This window comes from Rhinoderma darwinii, chromosome 5 (genome assembly GCF_050947455.1).
Source record: "Rhinoderma darwinii isolate aRhiDar2 chromosome 5, aRhiDar2.hap1, whole genome shotgun sequence".
NCBI classification, from domain to species: Eukaryota; Metazoa; Chordata; class Amphibia; order Anura; family Rhinodermatidae; genus Rhinoderma; species Rhinoderma darwinii.
This window is the reverse complement of record NC_134691.1, coordinates 56,779,042-56,803,789: the sequence shown is the minus strand read 5'-3', so window position 1 is coordinate 56,803,789 and position 24,748 is coordinate 56,779,042. Positions and strand designations below refer to the sequence as shown.

The following is a 24,748-nucleotide window of genomic DNA, read 5'->3' as shown; positions in this document are numbered from 1 at the left end:
GCAAGTTAAAACCCGAGCCGTAGAAAGTCTATGGCTCGGGTTTTAAGGACCCTGACCGCTGGCCGTAAAAATACAGCCAGTGGTCGGGAACCAGTTAATGGCAGAGCGGGGAGATACCTCCCTGCTCTGCCGTAGTGTTCAGTGGCGTCCCGCTATAGCAGCCATAGCGGCTGCTAGCGGAGCCTCCGGCCATGGTGGGGGCCCGTGCCGGCGGGCGACACGGGCCCCCTCATGCCGCGGGCCCCGTAGCAGCCGCTTCTGCTGCTACGGCGGTAGTTACGCCACTGTATTAACCCCTTCCCACCGCAGCCCTTTTTCAGATTTTCATTTTTGTTTTTTCCTCCCCACCTTCCAAAAGCCTTAGCGTCTTTATTTTTCCGTCTATATAGTACTATGAGGGCTTGATTTTTGCGGCACGAGTTGTAGTTTTTTGTAGCATCATTTATTTTGCCATATAATGTACTAGGAAACGGGAAAAAAATTATTTGTGGAGTAGAAAATTAAAAAAAAAACAGTGATTCCTCCATGTTTTTTGCCGCGCCATTTTCACGGAATTCACTATGTAATTAAAACAACATGTTAATGTTATTCTGTGGGTCAATACGATTACGGCAATACCAAATATATAAAGTTTTCTCTATATTTTACTACTTTTACAAGTAAAAACCTAAGTGTAAAAAAGAAAACTTATTCTGTGTCGCCAAATTCCGAGAGCCATAATTTTTTATTTTTCCGTCGATTAACTGGTATGAGGGCCTATTTTTTGCGGGATAAGCTGTAGTTTTTAATAATACCATTTTGGTGTACATGCGATGGTTTGATCATATTTTATTGTATTTTTTGTGGGAGATTAGGTGACCAAAAAATAGAGATTCTGGCATTTACAATTTTTTATTTTTACGGTGTTCACCGTGCGGGTAAAATAATGATATATTGTAATAGTTCAGACTTTTACGGACGCGGCGATACCAATTGTTTTTATTTATTTTTTTACTATGCTCTAGGGGGGAAATGGGAAAAGGTTGTTTTTTTGAACTTTAACTTTTTTTTTTTACACAAAAAAACAACTTTATTTAACAAATTTTTAGTTTTTTTTATTAGTCCCTCTAGGGGACTTCAACCAGCGATCGTTAGATCGATTGCACGATATACTGCAATACTAATGTATTACTAATGTATTGCAGTATATTGTGTTTCTGACAGGCATCTATTAAGCCCTGCCAAAGGCAGGGCTTAATAGGTGCACAAAATGGCAAACATGGGGGCCTTCATTAGGCCCCCAGGCAGCCATAGCATCCATCGCCCCCCCCCCCCCGCGATTGCGTTGCGGGGGGGCGCAATGAGCTGTTAGAGGGGGTCGCCCCCCTCTTTCTAACGATTTAAATGCTGCGGTCGCTATTGACCGCAGCATTTAACGAGTTAAACTAAAGGGATCGCGCTCCAGCGCGATGCCGCTCATTACTCTGAAGTGTCGGCTATAACAAACAGCCGATACCCTCATCGTATGGAGCGGGTTCACTCCGTGAGCCCGCTCCATACTTGCCCTACCCGACTTTGGCGTAAGAATAAGTCAAATGTCGGGAAGGGGTTAAAGAAATGTTCAAATGTGAAAGAGCATGTGATATGTCAATACAGTTAACTTGGCAATACATTATTTCAGACGGCGGTTTTCTAACTATTTTACGAGACTACATCCAACCACGACCGAAAAAACCCAACAAATGCAGATAAACTTTTCACAGTTATCTGTCTTCGCTCGTTCAGATCATGATAAGGTGCCGACGGTCGGCAGAAAATAGTCTAATTTGTCCTTTTCGTCCAACCAAAAACTTAGTGTATGGCCAACTTAATTATCCGTGTTCAACAAAGTCTAAAAGAACAGTGATACAGGGAACATATGTGGGGATAGAAGTTTTTTCAGTTGTTTGTGTTCCTAATGCTCAAATGTCTTGACAGCCATGTGAGGTAATAGAAATGACAACTGGTGCGATCATATAATGTGTGCTCTAAAAGACTTTCTTGTGCTGCTAACAAAAGTTTTTCTCTGACAGCCGCAAACTGCTTACAGACAACTTTTATTTAGACAAGTCCTAAGGGCACGGACACAAGTAACAAGATTCAGCTGGAAAACTGGGCCACCAGGTCAATGTCCGCTCTGTTTTTGCAGGTAAAAATAGTGTTTAACTACAAAAAATGCACAGACATTAACAATCATCTGAAAACGGCAAGAATAGTTTTTGACTACTATAGCGCGCATCACGAGCGGCACACGGAAGTGCGTCCGTGTGCCGTGCATGATGCGTGAAAAACGGCCAAATATAGGACATGTCGTGAGTTTTACGCAGCGGACATACGCTGTGTGAAAATCACTGACAGTCTGAACGGCCACATTGACTAACATGGGTCCGTGCGGCGCGCGTGAAAATCACGCGTGTAGCACGGACGTATTATACGTTCGTCTGAATAAGCCCTAAAAGTTATACAATTTTCCAATATTTGTTCTGTATTTTTTCTTAATGGTTATCAAGATCTCTGCTTGTTGTCATTCAGTGTGGACATTAATTGTTTGCTTCGAGTGGAGAAAATTCTGTCCATGGTCATGTGATGGACACAGGTGCTGGGGTCGTTACAGTATGTGTCTCAGAGCTGTGTCTTGTAATGATCCCAGCTCCTGTGTGTCCATCACATGGCCACAAACAGAATTTTATCCACTGGAAGCAAACAATGAATGACAAGAAGCAGAGATCTTATAACCATTAAGAAAAATTTCAGAAAGTATATTGGACAATTTTATAACTTTTAATTATACAAAAAAATAACATTCATTTGCTGAAAGCGGACAATGCCTTTTATGCTGCAGTTTTAAATGAGTTTTACGATCTTATGTGAATAAAGTTTAAAAAGAACTTGTCTCGTCAAACAAGCAGCACAAAATACTTCATATTCTTACCTTAAAGACAAACATCTCTCTGCGTAGGATAGCCAGGGTGTTAAAATTGCCATCACAAATGTTAGGTTTAACTCCTGGATAAGACGGCCTGTCTCCCCCACTTGGAGGCCTGGGAGGCCGAGGTTGTCTGTCATTCTTGCGAGGATCTGCTGGTGGGTTAGGCCGGTGTGGTGGCACTGTAGGAAGAGGTTTTGTTGGTGTAGGGATCTTTTCAGGCGGGCCTAAAAATAAATACAGTAAATACAAATACATCAGTAGTAATATTTTAAGCTTTGGATATACCGTTTCTTGGAGCATTTAAGGTAGGCAAAAAGGAGCAGGTGATGGAAAGCCTAGCTACTACCCTGTCCCATAAATGTGGCTGAAATGACTGAGCACTGGAATTGCTTAATAGTTTCTTTTAAGATTCCGGCCGAGAACACTAAGCTCAGGACCTTGTCTTCTAGGGTTAGGTGCAGAACAAAGTTTAAAACTCTTGGATCCCAATGTCAAATATTTAAAAAAAGCCCCCCACCTAGTTGCCAATGACTTACTGTGGAATCTATATACACTACATTTGTGAAGTGAAACTACAGGATTGTTTCTATATTTATGAACCTACAGACATAATATACACCACATCAGACTCATATGAATACAAATTGTGCAATGTGATGAATTCTGGGGTGAATTTGAGGTTTGCATGTTTATAGGTATGATGTAAGATGTCTCTTTTTCTCAGTATAATATGTATATGGTCCAATTTCGTAGATTTATAATGTTTGTCTACATACCTCTCATCCATAGTTTTCTATGTATGTGTCCTATGTCCATGGACAAGACATAAATTAAAATACTGTATACCCCAGGGGTGTAGCTAGGGGGGTGCAAGTGGGGCATGTTCCCCGGGCGCAGTTCAGAGGGGGGCGCCAGCGCCCCCTCCTCCTGCACTATAATTGTACCTGTGTCGCAAGGACACAGGTACAATTAGAAGCAATGAATGACCGGGCACGTTCCGTGCCTGGCCATTCAGCACCTTTCCACGAATGAAGCGACTGGTACCTTTTGTACCAGTGATGCTTCCGTCGATGAAAGGCGCTGACTGACTGACAGGGAAAGTCATCCTGCCCAGCCAATCAGCGCCTTTCATAGACGCTGTGTTCAACCCCCTGGAGACCTGCGCAGAAGAGAGCAGGTCTCCATGGCTGCCGGACGGCGTGGAAGCGGGAATAAGGTGAGTTTGAATATTTTTTTTTTAAATTGTAATAGAAGTGTGGCTGTATCTGCGGGGGAGGGGGACTTTGTCTACACGGGGGACTTTATCTACAGGGGGTGTCTATCTACAGAGGGACTATATCTACAGGGCTGGGCTATATACAGGGGGACTATATCTGCTGGGCTATATACAGGGGGACTATATCTGCTGGGCTATATACAGGGGGACTATATCTGCTGGGCTATATACAGGGGGACTATATCTACAGGGGGGCTATATACAGGGGGACTATATCTACAGGGGGGCTATATACAGGGGGACTATATCTACAGGGCTGGGCTATATACAGGGGGACTATATCTACAGGGCTGGGCTATATACAGGGGGACTATATCTACAGGGGGCTATATACAGGGGGACTATATCTACAGGGCTGGGCTATATACAGGGGGACTATATCTGCTGGGCTATATACAGGGGGACTATATCTACAGGGGGGCTATCTACAGGGGGACTATATCTACAGGGGGGCTATCTACAGGGGGACTATATTTACAGGGCTGGGCTATATACAGGGGGACTATATCTGCTGGGCTATCTACAGGGGGACTATATCTACAGGGGGACTATATCTACAGGGGGACTATATCTACAGGGGGCTATATCTACAGGGGGGCTATATACTGGAGTTGGCTGTCTATAGAGCACCATATACAGGGGTGGGCTATATAGTATATAGCCCCCTGTAGATATAGCCCACCCCTGTATATGGTGCTCCATAGATAGCCCACCCCAGTATATAGCCCCCCTGTAGATATAGTCGTCCTGTAGATATAGCCCAGCCCTGTAGATATAGCCCGGCCCTGTAGCTATAGCCCAGCCCTGTAGATATAGCCCCCTGTAGATATAGTTCCCCTGTAGATATAGCCCAGCCCTGTAGATATAGCCCCCTGTAGATATATTCCCCCTGTATATAGCCCACCCCTGTAGATATAGCCCCCCTGTGTATAGCCCACACCTGTATATAGCCCCCCTCTGTAGATATAGCCCCCCTGTGTATAGCCCACCCCTGTAGATATAGCCCCCCTGTGTATATCCCATCCCTGTGTATAGCCCAGCCCTGTAGATATAGCCCAGCCCTGTAGATATAGCCCAGCCCTGTAGATATAGTCCAGCCCTGTAGATATAGTCCAGCCCTGTAGATATAGCCCAGCCCTGTAGATATGGTCCCCCTGTAGATATGGTCCCCCTGTAGATATGGTCCCCCTGTAGATATGGTCCCCCTGTAGATAGCCCACCCCTGTATATAGTCCCCCTGTAGATATAGTCCCCCTGTAGATATATCCCACCCTGTATATAGTCCCCCTGTAGATATAGCCCACCCCTGTATATAGTATCCCACATATAGCTCCCCCTATAGTGCTCCACAGAAAGCCCACCCCTGTATATAGCCCCCTTGTACATATAGTCCACCCCTGTATATAGTGCTCCACAGATAGCCCACCCTTGTATATAGTATATACAGGGGTGGGCTATCTGTGGAGCACTATATACAGGGGTGGACTATCTAGTGGAGCACTATATACAGGGGTAGACTATATGTACAAGGGGGGGGGGCTATATACAGGGGTGGGCTATCTGTGAAACACTATATACAGGGGTGGACTATATGTGGAGCACTATATACAGGGGTGGGCTATATCTACAGGGGGGCTACATACATGGTTGGGCTATCTGTAGAGCTCTATATACAGGGGTGGGCTATATCTACAGGGGGCTATATACAGGGGTGGGCTATCTGTAGAGCACTATAGGGGGAGTTATTTGTGGGACACTATATACAGGGGTGGTCTATATGGGGGCACTATCTACAGGGGCTCTATGGCAGGCACTATCTACAGGGGGCTCTATGGCAGGCACTATCTACAGGGGGCTCTATGGCAGGCACTATCTACATGGGGCACAGTGTGTGTGTGTGGGACACGGTGTATGGTGCTATTATAATTAGAGGTGCAGTGTATGGTGCTGTCATATTTAGGGGCGTAGTGTGTGGTATAATGATAACTTTATATTTATTTATAGGTGCAGAAATGTTGGAAAAGTGAGAAGCTGAAGACATGTGAGCGGCAAACTACAGAAATGGACCAGGAGAAGTCATCATAGAGGTCTGGACCAAATGGAGAAAAAGAACTAGAATCTGAGACGTCACCGGTGAGTCACTTAATGTAAATGTTTATTCTGCCTCTAATCAGCACTGTAGTCACTGTATGATCTGCAGTGAGATGATGGATGGTATGATTATGATAGGATTTATTTTTTGTGAAACGGCATCTCCCAGCATATCCTTATCATTGTTCGCGCTATGCTGGGAGCTGTAGTTTTACGCCGTACAAACCTATACGGCAGGGGTTGCACTAAATTGAGCTGTATTTGTTCTGGGGCTGTATATATGTACCGAGCTTGGTTCTTGTGTTGTGTATAGAACCATATTGCTTGTGAAATGTACAAATAATTTTATGCTCGCGTTACATAAAAAGAAATGAAACGTCGATTGGTAGAGAAAACAAACACGGCGAGGGGGAAGGAGATGTCGGGAAAGAGGTTGGGGGGGGCGCCAAACTGAATCTTTGCCCCGGGTGCTGGAGAACCTAGCTACGCCTCTGGTACACCCTCACCCACAGCTGCCAGCCCACAGGTAAGTGAGGCAAATTCTAGCATACAAACATTGGGGGATATTTATCAAAACAGGTGCAAAGGAAAAGTGGAGTAGTTGTCCTTATGAACCAATGATATTGCTTTGGTTATTTTCAAAATGGCCCCTGAAAAATGAGAGTTGGAATCTGATGGTTGCTATGGGAAAATGTTTTTGCTTTTCTTTGCCACCAGTTTTGATATCCAACTATTGTATTAGGATATCAGAGCGCATCTAGCAGTCAGTTATTACAGTGATAGCGGGGAAGATTTATCTAAGTAGTGCAAAGGAAAAGTGGAGCAGTGAACCAATCAGATTCCAGCTCTCATTGTTAAACAGCAACCTGATTGGTTTCCATGGGCAGCAACTTCAATTGTCCTGTGCACTTGTTTTAGAAAATCTCCACTATTATCTACCTTGGAGAATCCCTTCAACTGGTCTTTGTCAATTGGCTACACTAATGCCCATACATGCCCCCTAACCGATCCTGAGTGAGAATTCTGCCAATGTTATTCTGCAAATTCTAAATTCATTAGATTTATATTTACTGTAGTCTAGTGTGCACTCTATTATTTCAATTGTACTTTTACTCTACCCATTTAGCCCCCTCCAGTCAAGTGGGCATCAAAATTGTAAAGAAAACACAGCGCCATGATATCCAAACAGTTTTTTTTCCATACTATTGATAAATAATACATTTCTAATATTTCCTACACATTACAAATATCAGGATCAGCTCTATCCGTGCCAATGATCCAATCACTGATAGTAATATCAATGCCCCATCTCCTGGTGCTGGAAACAGTAGTATATTCTTAGTTATAAGTGACCTGTCAGCAAAAAAGAGATGACAGCAGCCATTTTTCCTCCAAGTGTACAGATGCCAACCTTTTAAAAATAATTCTCATGAATGTGAGTCTCAAGAAATCGACTTGCTCATCAAAAAGGAATGCTGAGTTCGTTTTATAAAAAAAGCAAGGTAAGTTATGATAATAAAGAATATTAATAAGAGTAAAGGTGTTTTCAGCAATTCTTCATCGTACTTCCAATAAGAAAAGTACATTTAATTCCCCCGCACACCCATGTTCAGGGCCAATCTAAATGTATATCCAGCCGTTTCCCAAGGGACAATATTTCAGCTCGAAAGCCAGGATAGTGTTCCACCTGGCAGACAGTCAACAAACAGCGTATCAATGATCCTCAGTGGTCCAGTTCTAGGAAGCGCACCGTTACAGTGTAGCACAGGGGCGACATGTCCCATATAATACAGTGTAGCACTATTTTCTAACAGACTGTAATTCATCAACACTTGAGAAATTATTTTTAGGATGACAGTCCAATTGGCTTACACAATATTCTGGAAATGTTAAATGTTTTACTGGGAAATACAAGGTGGCCAAAATCACGAAGAATCTAGAACTATTTGTATCAGTTGATATCAACAAACATGCCTCCCAATAGAAATAAGTCCTGTTACTGTACTTCAGACCTACACACCAGCCAGTCTGTTCTTTTAATGTCTGGAGGAAACCCACACAAACATAGGGAGAGCATATAGTACATATATGTTCAGCAGTCCTATGTAAAACCACAGACAACACATTTTAATATCACACACCAAATGACAAACTCTGCTAACAAGTTCCGATTCATTTGTAGAATGTCCAAGCAAGATGTGACGGGATGTGAACCCTCAGGGACTGAACTAATCCAGTGTCTCCCCAGATAGACATAACCATCATTTTTAAAGATTTACACTGGAACTAAACAACGGCCATGTATTAGTAAATCAGAAGTTACAGCAGCAGCCAACATTTGGTAATTATGTTTCTTTTACTTAAGAGATATTGGCATTTTTGCAGGATGTGCAGCCACATTGATTGTCACCTATGTTACGTTTCGGGTGGAAATCCGCTTTAAAGGGAACCTGTCACCAGCATTTTACCTATTAAACCAGCAATACCTGGTGGAAGTGGGTGATTTTTTTTTTATGTAGCCTATAATTATCTTCTAAGCAGATCTGTACCGTTAGTATTCAGTTTTTTAGTGTTCCTCTGCCATATGCTAATGAGCATAAAAGAGTCATATCTTTTTTTGAAAAGAGTCACATCTTTATTCCTCAAGCCTTTCCAAGTATATCCCGGCTCCTCACTTTTGATTGACTTCTCCTCGCCTCCCCCCAGCACACACAAAATCTCGTGCTTGTGCATCGATGTTCTGTTCTGGTGCATGCGCACAACGGGACACAATAGTGGCGCAAGTGGCAGTAACTAGATTGAGCCCCGGAAGAAGCAGGGAAGGGCGTCGGACCATACATGACGTGACATACATGACATGAATCTCGGACGAGATTTTGGCATTCAGCGTGGGCTGGTTTTCAGTGGTGGGCGGGCATAATTAGAGGAACGAACGAGACTGCCGATTATTACCATAAAAGTCACTAAATGTTTGCAGACAGTTATCTGAGGTCAGAGGAGGAGTTTAGGAGAGAGGATAACGGCAATTAACTTTTGACAGCAGCGGCCAGCGAGGGGTGAATAGTGTTCAATAGGAGAAATGCTGGTGACAGGTTCCCTTTACGTTCTTTTGCTACCTGCATTTGAGATCTGCCCGCCCTTGGCATATCAGTTAATGTTTGCAAGTGTAAAAATATAGGTATTAGATGGCATCAGACTACCCAAGTGCAAAAGCAGAACCTTTAGTTTGATAGAAATTTATTTAAGTTAGGATCAGATTGAGTCTGCTCTAGTCCAGGCATGTAGGACGGGAGGTGCAGCTAGACAGATGATCTAATAAAATGCATAGCAACAATCACTGTATTTCATGTAGGCTGCTTCCTGTATTTGATGAAAGACAATTGCCAACCAATCATCTCTGCTCCTCCCTGCAGTGGGTTGGGACTTGCAGACTGCCTGTGACATGCATGCTGCTGCACAAGAACAGTCTTCAGCCCCTCCTGAGTCTTTTCCTTGGCCTTACACCTGCATATCTGGCTTTCCAGCATCCTCCTCAAATTTGAAATTATTACTATAGTTTCTGCTAGATCCATCCTGGCCACACCAACCTTTGCTTGAAACTGCTTGAGGAAAACTAGAAGAACACTGTGATAATGTGGCTAGGTTATGGGGTGGTGAGGAATATTTTTTGTATCTGCTGGAGGTGCTCGTTTCTATTCTTATGGGGATAGAAGGGTAGGTTTCTAATCTTTCAAAAATTTTGAGGTATAAGTATCTACTCTATCTATAGATTTCGTTATATGACTATGGTTTGTGTTCGTTTCATATGTATTTTGACAAAATACCGTATTTTGCCAAGAGCCACATTTAAGGCCCCCATAATAACTTGGGTTGACCATGACTGATCTATACAGTAATTAAAATCCACTAATGCCAAACATAACAATTCCTTAAGCCCTCCAGTCTTGGGTCTACTTTTGTGCATGAAAATCCATATACTAACTCAAAAGCATCATATGCATCAGTTTCTACAGTTTCTATAAAAACTGTAATAGCAATATATAGAAGATAAAAAATCTTACCATATATTTTCTGAATTCCCTGTAAATCATCAGTAGGTAGCTTGAAGTTGTCGGTTTCCATGTATTGGTAAAAAGGAGCCATGATTGCAGTGGGGTCATTGGAGTGTTCCAATCCCAACGCGTGACCCAATTCATGTACGGCGACCAGAAATAGGTCATTTCCTATGGAACAAAATAATGAGAAGATTTTTGTCGAAGACTGGAATCAATTATGTCATTACACCCTCATAAACAATTCAAATAATACTTAATTAGCTTAGGAAATCATTCGTGAATAATTGTATAACAGACGAGCAGGTGCTAACAATCGCTTTGTTACATTGTCACTAGTTGTTTGCGTTATCGGGAATAAGACTAACAAAGCACAATCGGATCTGCCCAGCAACACGTATGTTAGACACATGACACAATGCCAGTGACACCCCCAACAGAAATTGCACACTGACCATATAAATTGCTATACGGCTACGAGCATTTGATCTCTGACAGTTTATTAAAGCAGAACAAGCAATTTATTAGTAGAACAAGTTATATACCAAGATAGCTATTGATCGTCCTGTAGCAAAAGCAACCGGTTTTACTTCACAATCGCCAACTGGACTCACTCGGATTTAACCCCTTAGTTACCAGCCTATTTTAGGCCTTTATGACCAAGTTATTTTTTACGTTTTTCCATCATCTCATTCACGGAGCTCTAACTTTTTTCTTTTTGCGTCGACATAGCTGTATAAGGTCTTGTTTTTTGCAGGACAACTTGTATATATTAATAGCACCATTTTGGGGTACATATAATTTATTGATTAACTTTTAACTTTTTTTGGGGGGGAGAGAAAAAAACAGTAATTTTGCCACACTTTTTTGCGTCCTAAATTTACGCCATTTACTGTGTGGTATAAATAACACAATAACTTTATTCAGCGGGTTGTTACGATTGCAGCGATACAAAATTGATATTGTTTTCTTTATATAGTTTGATATAGTTTTACTACTTTTACACATTAAAAACACTTTTTTTTTAAAAATTATTTGTTACTGTGTCTCCATATTTTAAGAGCTATAACATTTTTCGTTTTCCGCCGATGCAGCTGTATGAGGGTTTTTTCTTGGGGGACGACTTGTAGTTTTTATCGGTACCATTTTGAAGTAGATGCGACTTTTTGATCAGTTTTTATCAATTTTTTTTAAGGCAGGATGCACTGAAAACAGCAATTCTAACTTTGTTTTTTTTTTTTTTCATACGGCGTTCGCTGAGCGGGTTAAATAATGTAATAGATTTATAGTTGGGGCCGTCACTGACGCGGTGATACCAAATATGTGTAACTTTTTTACTTTTATTTTTATGTAATAAAACATTTTGGAGGGGCAAAAGTGTGTTTTTAATTTTTTTTTTACTTTGGATTTTTATTTATTTATTATAAACTTTTATTAAACTTTTTTTTACTTTTTTATTTGTCCCACTAGGGAACTTCACTATGCGATCATCTGATCGCTTTTATAATATAGTATTGCAGTATTTTACTGCCTGTCAGTGTAAAATGGACAGACATGGCCTAGCAGGCATTGACTCGAGGCAGATCTTGGGGCCTTTATTAGGCCCCCGGCTACCATAGAAGACACCGGCACCCTGCAGAGAGGGAGCCCCCTTCCTCCAAAACCACTCAGATGCTGCGCTGGCTATTGAAAGTTGCTAAATTTTACATGAGATGACCACAGAGCCAATATTAATCCAAGATAGACTGTGATAACACTTTGAATTTGCATAAGTCCAGAACAGACATTAACTCCACCTTGAGGGCTGAAATATAACAATAAATAAATTGCAAAAATTGGAAATTGGAAAAAATATAGAACGTGTTGTGCTACATTACTAATATGCTATGTATATTCACAGAGAAAACGTTTTAAATACGTAGAATGTATTACTGGTATAGATGATGCATTTAATCAAACAAATAACTTAACAGAAATATATGTCAAAATTATTATAATTTAAACCGGGATGTTCTATAGTGTACTCATTGTGTACACTCTATGAGGACACTCATAAAATCGATTTTACTTATTGAAGACAACACCTTTAATATGAGAGCTACCGAGTCCGGCTACAAAGACCACCGGCAAACAGCTGAAGTTGTCATGGGCTGATCATTTTCCCTGCAGTGGCTGCTACAGGTGAAATGTAGTATTACATGTGGCCATTCAAATGGATGGCTGTCCATATGAAAAATGGACGAACCTGTTCCACCAGAGTGAGAGACACTTAGTGGTCTCTCCGCTCTGGCTCATAGAGGGTAGTCTCGAGCAGCGGACTTCCCTCTATGATGTCCATAAGCCCTAGTAGGGTGTATGGAAAGGGATTATCAAGTTCAGACAGCCCTTTTAAGTGAGTACGCTCAAGCTTTATGCCGAAGAAACTAGGCTCCTGAATATATTTCTATGACCAACGGCTTATAGAGCATTTATAATAAGATAGCACAGAAACCATGGGAATGGATCCGGTTTCCTCCAGGTGCTACTGTATATACACTTCTAAGAAAATAATTGTGGGATTCCTTTAGGAAGGAAGTCCTTGCCCAGACTCTTCTAGCAGAGCTGCAGTACTTGGCACTGGTTAGATAAAACCTAATAATAGCGCTCTGAAGTCAAGCATGTTAATGTTATTCTTATCTGCAGGGATTCAGCGTAGATATAGGTAAGGTATATCATGTCAGTGGAAAACCAGTGCTTACAAGAGATGTACAGTGCTTGTCTCATTGCTATGTCTGAAATTGCTAACAAGTCCCAGAAACTGACAACAGACGCCATTGGAATTCATATATAAACTTTACTCGCTAAACATACATTACTGATACACAGATTTTCATGACCCTAAAAGGCAGAGCTGACAACTTAGACCCCTGAAATCATGTCTACTAGAACTGGTTAAAATAGCAACTTGAAAATATTACATACCGTACATTTTTCAATTCATGGTACAGACTAAACTGTATGGAGCATACACAAATACATATGATATAATGTGTTTTTATGTGTCATTCACATTTACAGGTATAGCACACTCAAAGGAGCAACAAACTTAAAACACAATGCATCTAAAGGTTTAGATAATCAGAAGAGCAGTTAATATAATATACACATATGTATGTCAATTTTTCGAAAGGTTCTCAGAACTGAAGGTATTAAAGGGTTATTTCCAGAATTGACATTTATCACCTATCCAGAGGATACGGAATAAGTATCTGATCGCCGGGACCCTCACCGCCGGAACCCCCATAAGTCACTAGACTACAACTCGTCCCGCAAAAAACAAGCCCTCATACGGCTATATCTATAAATAAAAAAGTTATGGATTTTGGAAGTGGGGAGGAAAAAACGAAAATGAAAATCTGAAAAATGGCTATAGCGGGAAGGGGTTAAAAAAATATATTAATATAAAACAGAGCCACAATTTAAAGCAAATAACCTTATATTTTATAGCAGGATGCTACTCCGATGTTGATGCTCTGTAATTCAGTGGTTATGTTTTCACAAACATTTGCTGCATGTATTTGAACTGTGATTCAATGGGATATAACTTGGCTTCTAAATGATTGAGAACACAATATGCTTTGCATAATGGATGGAACAGAGTGGTGGTTTGTTAATATGTGTTTATATTTTCATGGTAAAAGTGCCAAAATAAGGTTAATTTCATATACTTCTGCAAAACAAGTTAGGCTAAGTTCACACTGGAAATGCCGGGGGATTTCAATTTTTTAATTTTCTCTAATTTTAGAGTGGACAAATAGTGCTCGTCAGTGAATTAAAAAATATGATGATAGCAAAAAGGATATTCAATTGTTTTATGGTAGTTGAACAACTGCAACCTTAATAGAATTGTTTCATACAGACCACCTCTTTCTATATAACCTATTAGGACATATGTATGTCATAGAAGGGCAGTTACCTGCTTGGGACAATCCTCTATGAGCCACAGAGGAGAGCTGCTTACAAAGAGCGGCTCGGACTGACCCAACCGGTCCTTAGTTGTCCATTTATTTTAATGGCAGCAAGTAATACAAAATTTTCCCTGCACTGGAAGCCCGCTGGTTGTAGTGTTCTCCAGCAGTGACAGCTGATCATCGGAGGTTCCTGAAGTTGGTCCCGTGGAGATCAGCTGATCGCTGGGCTAGCTTAATTGTGAAAAGGTGTTGTCTTGATAAGACCACACCTTTAAGAAATGTAACCAAAAATATATATGTATGTGTGTATATATATATATATATACATATACACACACACACACACGCACACACACACATACACACACACACACACACACACACACACTCAGACACACACTCAGACACAGTTGAGTCACATTATTATGACCACCAGCTTATATCCAGAGTAACCTCTATGCGCAGCACGGACAGCAGCTAGACGGGCTGGGAGTGACTTTATAAGATGCTGGTAGTTTTCTCAGGTATCTGGAGCCATGCTGACTGCAGTTCATCTCATATTTGATGGGGGGTGCGTGGGCAAGGATCCATAGTGCGATCAACACTATCGAGGTGGTCCCACAGATGCTCAATTGGTTTCAAGTCTGGTGAATAAGGGGCACACGGAAGTATTCGTCGGTCTCTTCCAACCCCTGTCGGACATTTCTAGCCGTGTGAAAAGTCGCATTGTCTTGCTGGAAGATTCCATCTGCCCCAGGGAAGACAAACAGCATGTATGAGTGGACGTGATCTGCAACAATGGATTCATACCCAAATCGGTTCAGAGTGCCTTCCATATGGATGAGTGGGCCCAGAGAATGCCATGAAAACATTCCCCAGACCATAACGCTGCTGCCACCAGCTTGTGTTCTTCCAGCAATGGTTGCAGGGTGTTTGTTCTCTGATGTTTCTCGTCTGACACGCCAACGTCCACCCGTTCGATGAAGCAGAAAACGTGAATCATCGGAGAAGGCAACCCTTTTTCAATCATCAGTGTTCCAGTTCCAATACTGCCGTGCAAATTGAAGCCTTTATTTCCGATGCACCTTTGTCAGCATAGGAGCAGTGATCATCCGTCTGCTTCGGAGCCCCATACGCAGTAGGGTTCTCTGAACTGTTGTTTTAGACACACGTCTGGTAGCCCCCTGGTTGATTTTCAAGGTGAGCTGCTCCACTGTAGCTTGTCAATCGGTCCATGCGCACCGTCGTAGCCAATTTTCACCTCTTACATCAATGACACCTGGGGTTCCATAGTTTCCACGTCGGTTATTCCCATTGGTGCCATTTGTCCACTCGTGATACACATTCACCACAGCAGTATGCGAACAGTTCACAAACTGCGCTGCTTGAGAAATACTGCCACCCTTGGCCCGAAAGTCAACTCTGCAACTTTGATAAATCGCCGCTTTTACCCATGGCAACAATGAGTGATATGTGTTCAGACAGCCTATCTCACACCTTATATACCCACCAAGCCAGCCCACAACACATCACTTCCTTCATGGGCTATGCGCTGCCAACGTCGAATGTAGGAGGTGGTCATAATGTGACTTGACTATATATATATATATTTATATATCTATATATATATATATAAGCTTTTGATTAATCCGAACAAAAATGAAAACAAATCTTTATTGAAAGAGTTGAGGAAATAAGGTACAACTCTTGATCTACTAATTCTACTTACACCTAAATTTTCAGGTTTTACGAAAATGTAGCCATTGTCCCAACCGGGCATCCCCTAGAACTGTTTCACTCCTGCGATCAGCTAATCCTGATGGAACAATCCCTTATGTCTAGATACTCCCACTGCCCAAATATAATGTATACCATCTGTACATAGCTAAAAAAAAAACGAGTGTAATTTATCAACTTTTCTCTGCCAGTTTTCTGTTGTAGAAAAGTTGCAGATGCATCAAAAGATGCAATTAGATTTTTTTTTTTTTACAAAAGTGGTTGGGCCACCAGCACATTTACTATAATTTACTCCCCATACTGGCGCAAATTATAGCAGAAATTTAGGCCAGCTACAAGCTGGTGTAGGTTTCCCTTTCTGGAGCACAGACAGCAGAAGAAGCAACAAATTTATTACAAGGCATGTGCCAGAAAGATACTTTTTACACCGGCCAATTAATCGGGCAAATATGTATTTACAAAATGATCATTCCCGATAATTGCCCTATGTAAACAGGGCAACAATCAGCCGGTGAACGAGCTCGTTCATCAGGTGATAGTATAGTGAACGCAGGCTAAAATATTATTTATAAACAGGCAGATGCGCTGTCGCCATGATAGAAATATATGGGGACGAGCGATCGGAGTAACGAACACTCTTCCCCATACGATATCCTTGTGAAAGGAGCAAGCGAGCGCCGATCAGTCTTAGTAAATTTGCCCCAACGTTCTCCATAAGCGGCAGAATCTGGAGAAGATAAGATGCTATAAATGACTTTGTTCACACTGTGATGTGTTCTGGATTCCTTTCAAGCTAACGTGAAGGTTTTAGAATTTGTAATCATGTATATTGTCTCCGTTTAAGTCTTCTGTGAACCTATGGCAGATTGTGAGGATGTTTTTTTCCCTGTCGGTAAGAAATTAAATTTGACGAACAGAGAGAAAATAAGCTGAACACAAAATTGGTAGTTGAAATACAGAGATAGGTGAAGTACAGAGATTGGCACTTATGCCCAGGTGAATGAACTGAAGTGCTCGTAATCAAAAAAACTGTCCTCGAAACCTCAGGGTAATTACCAGTTTTCAGATGATTGGCAATCAAGTAATTAAACCGTACTTGCTAAGTTTCATCAACATAAAATGTGTTCGTTGTTAAGGAAAAAATGATTTTGAGTATTCATTCTACTGGGAGCAAAAGTTGTCAGCACATCATAGGAGTAAAGCAATTAAAATGCATTAGACTGTAACCAGCCATGAAACTGTGACGTTAAGAGACAAACAGTTCGCTCAAAGTGAGCAAATTACAGTGACAAAGCGACAGACCACCGGACTTTACAGTGGCATCTAAACTGAGGACCTTCAAAACCAACGACTTATCTTTTATTGTAAAATGGTGTGATATATAAGAAGTAGTGGAAACTATAGAGAAAATTTGACAGTGACAACAATTGCCAAAGATCTCTACATATTCAGTGCCCAGTGACCTTGCAAGATCCTTACTGTTCTTTAATGGGGCTACACAAGAATGTTTAAAGAGGAGAGCACCCGCTCCAGGGCTGGTTCATACTAAATCAAACTCTAACCCTCAAAGGGGACCTGGCAGATTAGTTGTGGTCAGGATTTATGCTTTGCAGCACTGTGGTTATGGGTTAAAAACAATCCTGGCCAACACGTTGGTTGCTTTGGAATCCTATCAAAACGGTTCAAGCGTATATACTGTATGTATTTCTAACATTTCCTTTCTAGTCCAACTATTCTTAACGTGGACACAAAAATCGGTTTCTACCTGTAATCCCATTAATCCCCATCTATGTATTTGAACCAGAAGGTCTCCAAACGTACAAAATAATAGCAATGATTGACCAACGCATGCTACACCCACAGCGTTTTGTTCATTTTAGGGAAAAAATGTGGTAGATATCCTAAAGCAGTAATACATAACTCCCAACATTTTTGAATCTCAAATCGCGTTCCGACCAGGAATAAACTCAAAACAGCCTGGAAATGCCTACTGTAAAGGGAAGTGACCCCTTTCAATGGAGATGGGGGGGTATATGTGTGTATATATATATATATATATATATATATATATATATATATATATATATATATATATAATATGTATATCTTGATGTCCCAGGAGCCAGGTCTGTAGATTCACAGACCTGGTCGTAGGAATCTACTCAAAAGAAGACAATGCCAATTAGTCATTGTCCTGATTTGATTAGCAGAGAGTGAGTCAGGAGATACTGCCTTTGATTCCCTGTCTACTCAGAAGGGGACCGGAGAGGTAATTGGGGATGTATCTTGTGATGCACTCCTGTACCACAGGACCTCCCCACTGATTAACTTACCTCCTTCCCCCTCGAGATTCTGGGGGGGGGAGTGAAAGATTCCTACTGCTTGCGCCCCCTCGCCAGGTAATGAGATTCCATGGGGGAAGCCATAAACCCATGCCCTCCCCCCCTTACATGTGCATGAGCATGTGATGTCACACAGATGTGCACGGACAAGGTATAAGAGGGTCAACTGTCCCACACTCACAGTCTCCCCCCTCCTTACTTTAACCCTTTACCTGTACATCCCCTGGTACCTGTACATTCCCTGGTACCTGTGAACCCTTTCCCACCATTTACCTGTTACATAGCAACCCATTTCCCTTGTTAACCCTTTATCCTCCTTATTCCGTGTTAACCCTTTAGTGCACAGGGACAGTTATTGCTAGGAGGGAGTGGGACAGAAACAGTGAGCATGTGTATTGTATAACGTAACTCATATGTATGTTTAGGTAAGTGGGTGGTGGTATAACATAGGATTGTGATACCCCGTTTATACTATACTACGTATAGTGTGAGTATACTCAATATATATTAACTTGTTATATGTATTGGGGTATACTGATACTATACTGTGATTGGTTACTGTGTATTTTATATGTAAGTGCGATTATTGTTAGTAATAAATATTACACTTCATTAACTATACAATTGTATTTACTCAGTCGTATACACTTACGTAGCAGCAAAGCAAGTAGACAAACGTTAGTATAAGGAAAAGGTAGGGAAACTAGGCATAACCCTAGTGACCCTGATTATAAAGGAGGTAATAATAGCGGGTGATACAAGTAGGTGAAACCCGCCATTACCTCAGCCCTTTAACACCTACTTTGATCAAACTTGCATAAGCCCTAACAATTTTGGGATCCATTTCTCTGGACAGAGACTGTTGACAGGGTACTGTTCACTGTATTGCGGTCAGTTCAATTATGTATGTATGGTATATTATGCAACATAATTCTTCCTAGAAGCACTAAAAAAATAGAGCATAAAACAGAGAACAAAACAGAGCACAAAACGTCATAAAACAGAGCACAACACAGCATAAAACGGCATCCTATAATTACGCAATGTGTGCGGGACAATATTCTTGTAACATATCAGAGGCATCAACATCTCCACAGAATAACATTGGCACCAAATTCTGCACCTACTCCATATAAACATAATGTAATGCCAACACATGCAAATGTGAATGATGTTTAAGTAGAAGATTGTACAACTCCACCATGTGCCTCAGCGCCATCTTCCGAGTGTCTTAAACACCAAATCAATTAATATTTAGAACAAACCCTTTTACTTTTATTGTGAATACAATCTCACTGGAGTTTAAAACAGAAACTATTATTTTTGGCTCTGGCATAATTTCCTGCACATTTGCTACTATCTATCAAAGGAAGCATTGAAGTAAACATCTTAGATTCAACGCCAAGTATTTTTTGCCTGTAGAAATTAGACAAAGAGTCATTTATGCATGCAAAAAATAGATTTTCACTTGTCAGCTTTCAAGATCTGTTTGCAGCAAAATATAAGCTGGCAAACATTTTTAGATCTTTATTGTAACTTGTTTATGTAGGTTTTTCATGTATTACATCAGCTCCAGTTCAATCAAATGTGTCGAGGCTTTGGAATAAAGAGACAAAAGTTTCAGATCTTACAAGCACTTTATTCTAGCATTAGAATAAGCTATCGGAACGGCAGAAAGATGTCCATTACTATTACCATAATAAAATGACAGCTTGGGCCGCCCACATGTAGAACAATAGTTTTTTTTGTTTTTATATAATGTTTATATAAATTACATTTTTATATCATCCAAAAAAAACATCATGAAAGCTATTATGTCCTATCCATATCCTCCCACCAACCTCTTACCTATGAGAAGAGGAAAGAAAAAAAATAAGAGACCGCCCTATTATTGCATATTCACAAAATATTTAGAAGAGACATCCCAAAACATATTTAATTTGGTTGTGTTATTCCGTTTTTGGTATATAAATTTTTCCAGTTTTATCATTTGAGTGATTTTATTTCTCTAATTTGCAACCAATGGCATATTATTGGACATCTAAATCTGTAGAGTTATCTTGCTGACCGTCAAAGACCTTAAGATGTGTTTGAATTCAGAGTGTCTTAAATGCCTCAAATGTACCAACACACATATCTTTGGATCCAATGGTATATCTAATGTACAAATATCGTTTAACCACTTGCCGCACCATGATTACACTTTACGTCATGGCGTGACGGGAGAAGTATGGAGTGGGCTTACAGGCTAAACCCGCTCCATACGCTGTGGGTGTCAGCTGTGTATTGCCGGTGTACAACGTTGGAAAAAAAAATCACAATACTAGATTTTTTTTTCTTTGTTCTCCTTGTTCCCCCCCAATGGAATAAAAAGTGATCAAAAATGTGTATGCACAATAAAATGTTACCAACAAAAATTGCATTGTGCAGATCTTTAAAAGAAAGCAAGCCCTCACACCACTCAATCAACGGTAAAATAAAATAATGGGTCTCAGAATACAGCGACACAGTTTTTTCTTTGTAAAAGAAAGACATCATAAAAACAATATAAATTTGGTATCACCATAATCGTATTGATTCGCAGAATAACACGTTGTTTTTTCCGCACGGTGAACTCTTTAACAACTAAATCTAAAAAACAATGGAGGAATAGCAATTTTCCAATTTCACCCCACAAGGAATTATTTCGAAGTTTATCTCAAACCCATCTTCCCCCAATTACATGGAGTCATTTGTATGAATTATAAACCAAAAAATAAATCCTATGAGAAGCCTTGAGAGACATCTCCTTCATGAACCAATTGTTATGCCACCACTGGCACGTCCCACTTGCCGGCAACCGCGATCGCAGGACTGTATCTTCATGTCGGCGTCTCCCTCCTCAGAGATGTCGACACACATGGCTGCAGTGTTCTCCTGTGTCCCGTAGGGTGCGTGCACTCACTCCCGGCCTTAAAGGGCCAACACGTGCACCTGTCTAAAGTTTCCCAACCAATCCAGTGATACCCTGGATGTAAAAAGGGCTCTGCCCTTCTGCTCCTTGCCTGAGCATTGTTAGTCTTCCTGTGTTCGTCTATGCAAGTGGTTCCTTACTTGTATTCTGCTCACAGTGTTCCCGTTTCATGCTTTCCATATACTGTCGCTGTGTTTCGTTCCTGTTCCTAAGACTATTGTTGGAGTCGTGTGTGCCTCATCTGCTGCGTCTGGTGTTATCTGCCACATCTGGTATAATCTGCTATGGCTGGTATCATCTGCCATGCCTGGTGCCATCTGCCACATCTTGTGTCCTCTGCCCCGCCAAGCATCACCTGTGCCATGTGTCTGCTACTCCGAGCAACTGCCTGAACATCCTCCCAGGTACTCTTGTCCAAGTGACTGTTATTGGCTATTGTTTGGCCAGCTGCTACTCTGCTACGGTGGAGCGGTCTAGTGGGTCCACATACCCCACAGCCGTGACACCAATAACGCTAAACCACTGATTATCTAAAAAAAATTACCAATGTCCTTTTCCCATTTCTCCCTACACCTCATTGGAAATCTATCCATATAATAATTAGACTATTATATCATTTAGACACAAGGGAAGAGATTATTAAACACTCTACGCATAGAAAAGTCAAAATTTGGGGGAAAAAAATAGATTTTTGCGCAAAAAAATGCCAACTTTTCCATTTTTACGCTGCATCCTCTACTTTTAAACCATGGGCAGGGCTTAGCAGGGTGAGGGTCCACCACAGCCTGATAAACTTACTATAATTGACAGCAGAAAACTGGTGTAAATTATAGCAAAATAACTACGCCAGATCACAGCTGGTGCAGATTTGATTTACTGGAGCACAGACAGCCAGAGATGGGCCTAATTTATTAAGTCTTTTGCCTCTAATTAAATTAGATGCATCTTGCTCCAGCGTTTTTTAGATTAGGAATGGCGTATAAAACGTCAGTGACGATAATTTGCCCCCAAGATGTTTTTGTATTTCTTCTGACTCCATAGCTTTAACTAATTTTATTTAATACAAGGGTTACCTGTATATACTTTCGCTTCCAGCTAAAAAAGATAGCAGTTGTATATGTCAGTAAAATGAGTTCTCTGACCAGTTTTAATCCTTAATCCCCAATCATTTTTTTTAATTTCTTTATCATAAAATGAGCTTAGCAATTAAATCTGTCTATTGTTTCAATGAGGCAATTTTATAGTCAGGCCTCTAAGGGCTTGTCTACATGTAACGGATTTGTTGCAGAAAATTTCTGCAGCATTTACGTATCAACTGGCAGACAATTTGCTGTGAAAAATCCAGACCATTTCATGTTTTTTTTTTACTGCGGAAAATAGTGCAGATTTTTGCTGCAGTTTTTTGGTGTGTTTTTTTCAAGGGCTGTGTGATGGTGATATTTCTTCTTCATGTGATGTCATTTGCACCCCTGTAAGAAATTCTGCAGCGTTTCCGCAGAAAATTACGCAGTACATCAGAAAAACGCAGGAAATCAGTCCACTTTCCTCAGCAATAATTGACATGCTGCAGAACTAAAATTACGCACCGCAGGTGAATTTCTGTACTTTTTTCCGCAGTGGATGACGTTTGTTTTTCCGTGTGGATGACGTTTGTTAGATCACACCCACTTTGCTGCTACTGTGTTCTGCCGCGTATTTTTATTCCGCAATTTAGAGGGAAAATACGCAGCAATTCTGTTACGTGTGGACAAGCCCTTATTGTTCCCAATTGCCTGACTTTATTATTTTTATTATTTTTAACAGTAAAAGAATTGATGGAAAAATATATCTGCTTTGCTTCCCTTTAATTATCCTGATTCCAAAAATTCTTAGATATCATTAAACCCTCTCTGTACATTTAAATTCAGAATGTATTTAATCAATAATTCTTCTTTCCTACCTCAAAGGCCTTATTTACACAAGCGTTTCCGAATTACGTCCGCAAAAAATGGTCCGTTTTCATTCATATGACTGTCCGTGTTGCGTCAGTGTGGTTTCCATATGTCATCTGTTTTTCTCATCCGTGTTTCTCCTCTGCAAGCACTTCCTGGTATTACTTTAGCAACGGATGCGTGACAAACACGTATAGCACACGGACCACATCCTGTGCGGTCCATTTTTCACGCACCCATAGACTTCAATGGGCGAGTATGATCTGCAACTACGGACCAGAATAGGACATGCGGTGAGTTTCACGATGAGAAAACACGGATGTGTGAATAGCCCCAGTAAATTGCATTGGTCAGTTTGCTGTCAATTAGGACAACACATTAACGAGAAACACGCTCATGTGAATAAGGCTTTAGGGATGCCAGCTGCATTGCCAGAAAATCCTTATGTTTGTAGATTCATTTGGACATAAGTTGATAAGGTAGACTGAGCTGGTCATAGAGAATTTTATGTTTATGGGAACAGCCCAACTGAGAGAAAAATTAGACAGACTGGATTTTAACCAGCCCATTCCTTTAGTTCCCCTGAGATAAGAGGCGCTAGTGGACTCTGGCACCCACTTATCTCGCCTTCTCCATAGAAATCACATGCTTGTTTAGCCTTGCTGAATGGACAAGTTAATGGGGAAACTTCATGCTGAACAATTGAGTGACATGGCTTTTTATATTTTCTCTGTCCACCACAGTTTCAACAAAGGGGAAAGCCCACTTTAGAATCCAACATCTTCAGCAAGTGGTACCCTATTGCCTAAGAGAAAAATATGAAAATGGATCTGTAAAGCCTTCTATGCTGTGGTGTTTGAGGGAAGCATAGGTTAGAAGATGACCTTTGAGCTTCAGCATATATATATATATATATATATATATATATATTTATTTTATTTTTTTTTTATTTATTTTTTTTATTTTTATTTTTTTATTCATACGTTAGCGTAGAAAGCTATATACATTTTTCCTCCGCCCAAACAAAGTGATTGTCAGCTTTTAATGTATGAGCCTGTATGCAGAAAAAGCTGTCAATCACCCTGTGAGCGGGATGACCCAAACTTACAGGATTACTCAGTGAGTCTGGGCAGCATTTGGCTAAATCAAATCTTAGCAAACTATATATTTTCAATCTAAATGTATATGAAGTGCATTTATAAAGATGTTATCTGGCTGGTGACAAATTTACAGCATTAAACTAATGTCACATGGTCATTTCAAAAATATTGGACAAGTCACATGCAATTTCAACCATTGAGATTTTTGTGCCCCTTTAAACTTCGTTTTTCCTATCTATTTTCACAAAAAGCCACATGCAAAATATTTCCCCATAGGGAACCAAAGTGCAATTTTCATAAAAGTTGCATGTGATTTTTTTTGCACTTACCATTGACATTTACTGCAATTTTGCTGTCACAATCAACAGC

The 24,748-nt window shown here is 40.7% G+C and overlaps 1 protein-coding gene across 2 annotated transcripts in view; it reads right to left on the bottom strand.

The window, feature by feature from the left end:
* The window catches only part of MMP16 (matrix metallopeptidase 16), a 195,625-nt gene that overhangs the window by 47,425 nt on the left and 123,452 nt on the right, over positions 1 to 24,748 (bottom strand). For both annotated transcript variants that reach the window (XM_075826025.1, XM_075826026.1), the window contains 2 exons: positions 10,376 to 10,537; positions 2,951 to 3,171 (listed from right to left, as the gene is read on the bottom strand). In XM_075826025.1, coding sequence (XP_075682140.1) covers positions 2,951 to 3,171; positions 10,376 to 10,537 — 383 coding nt within the window. The remainder of the gene's footprint in view (positions 1 to 2,950; positions 3,172 to 10,375; positions 10,538 to 24,748) is intronic.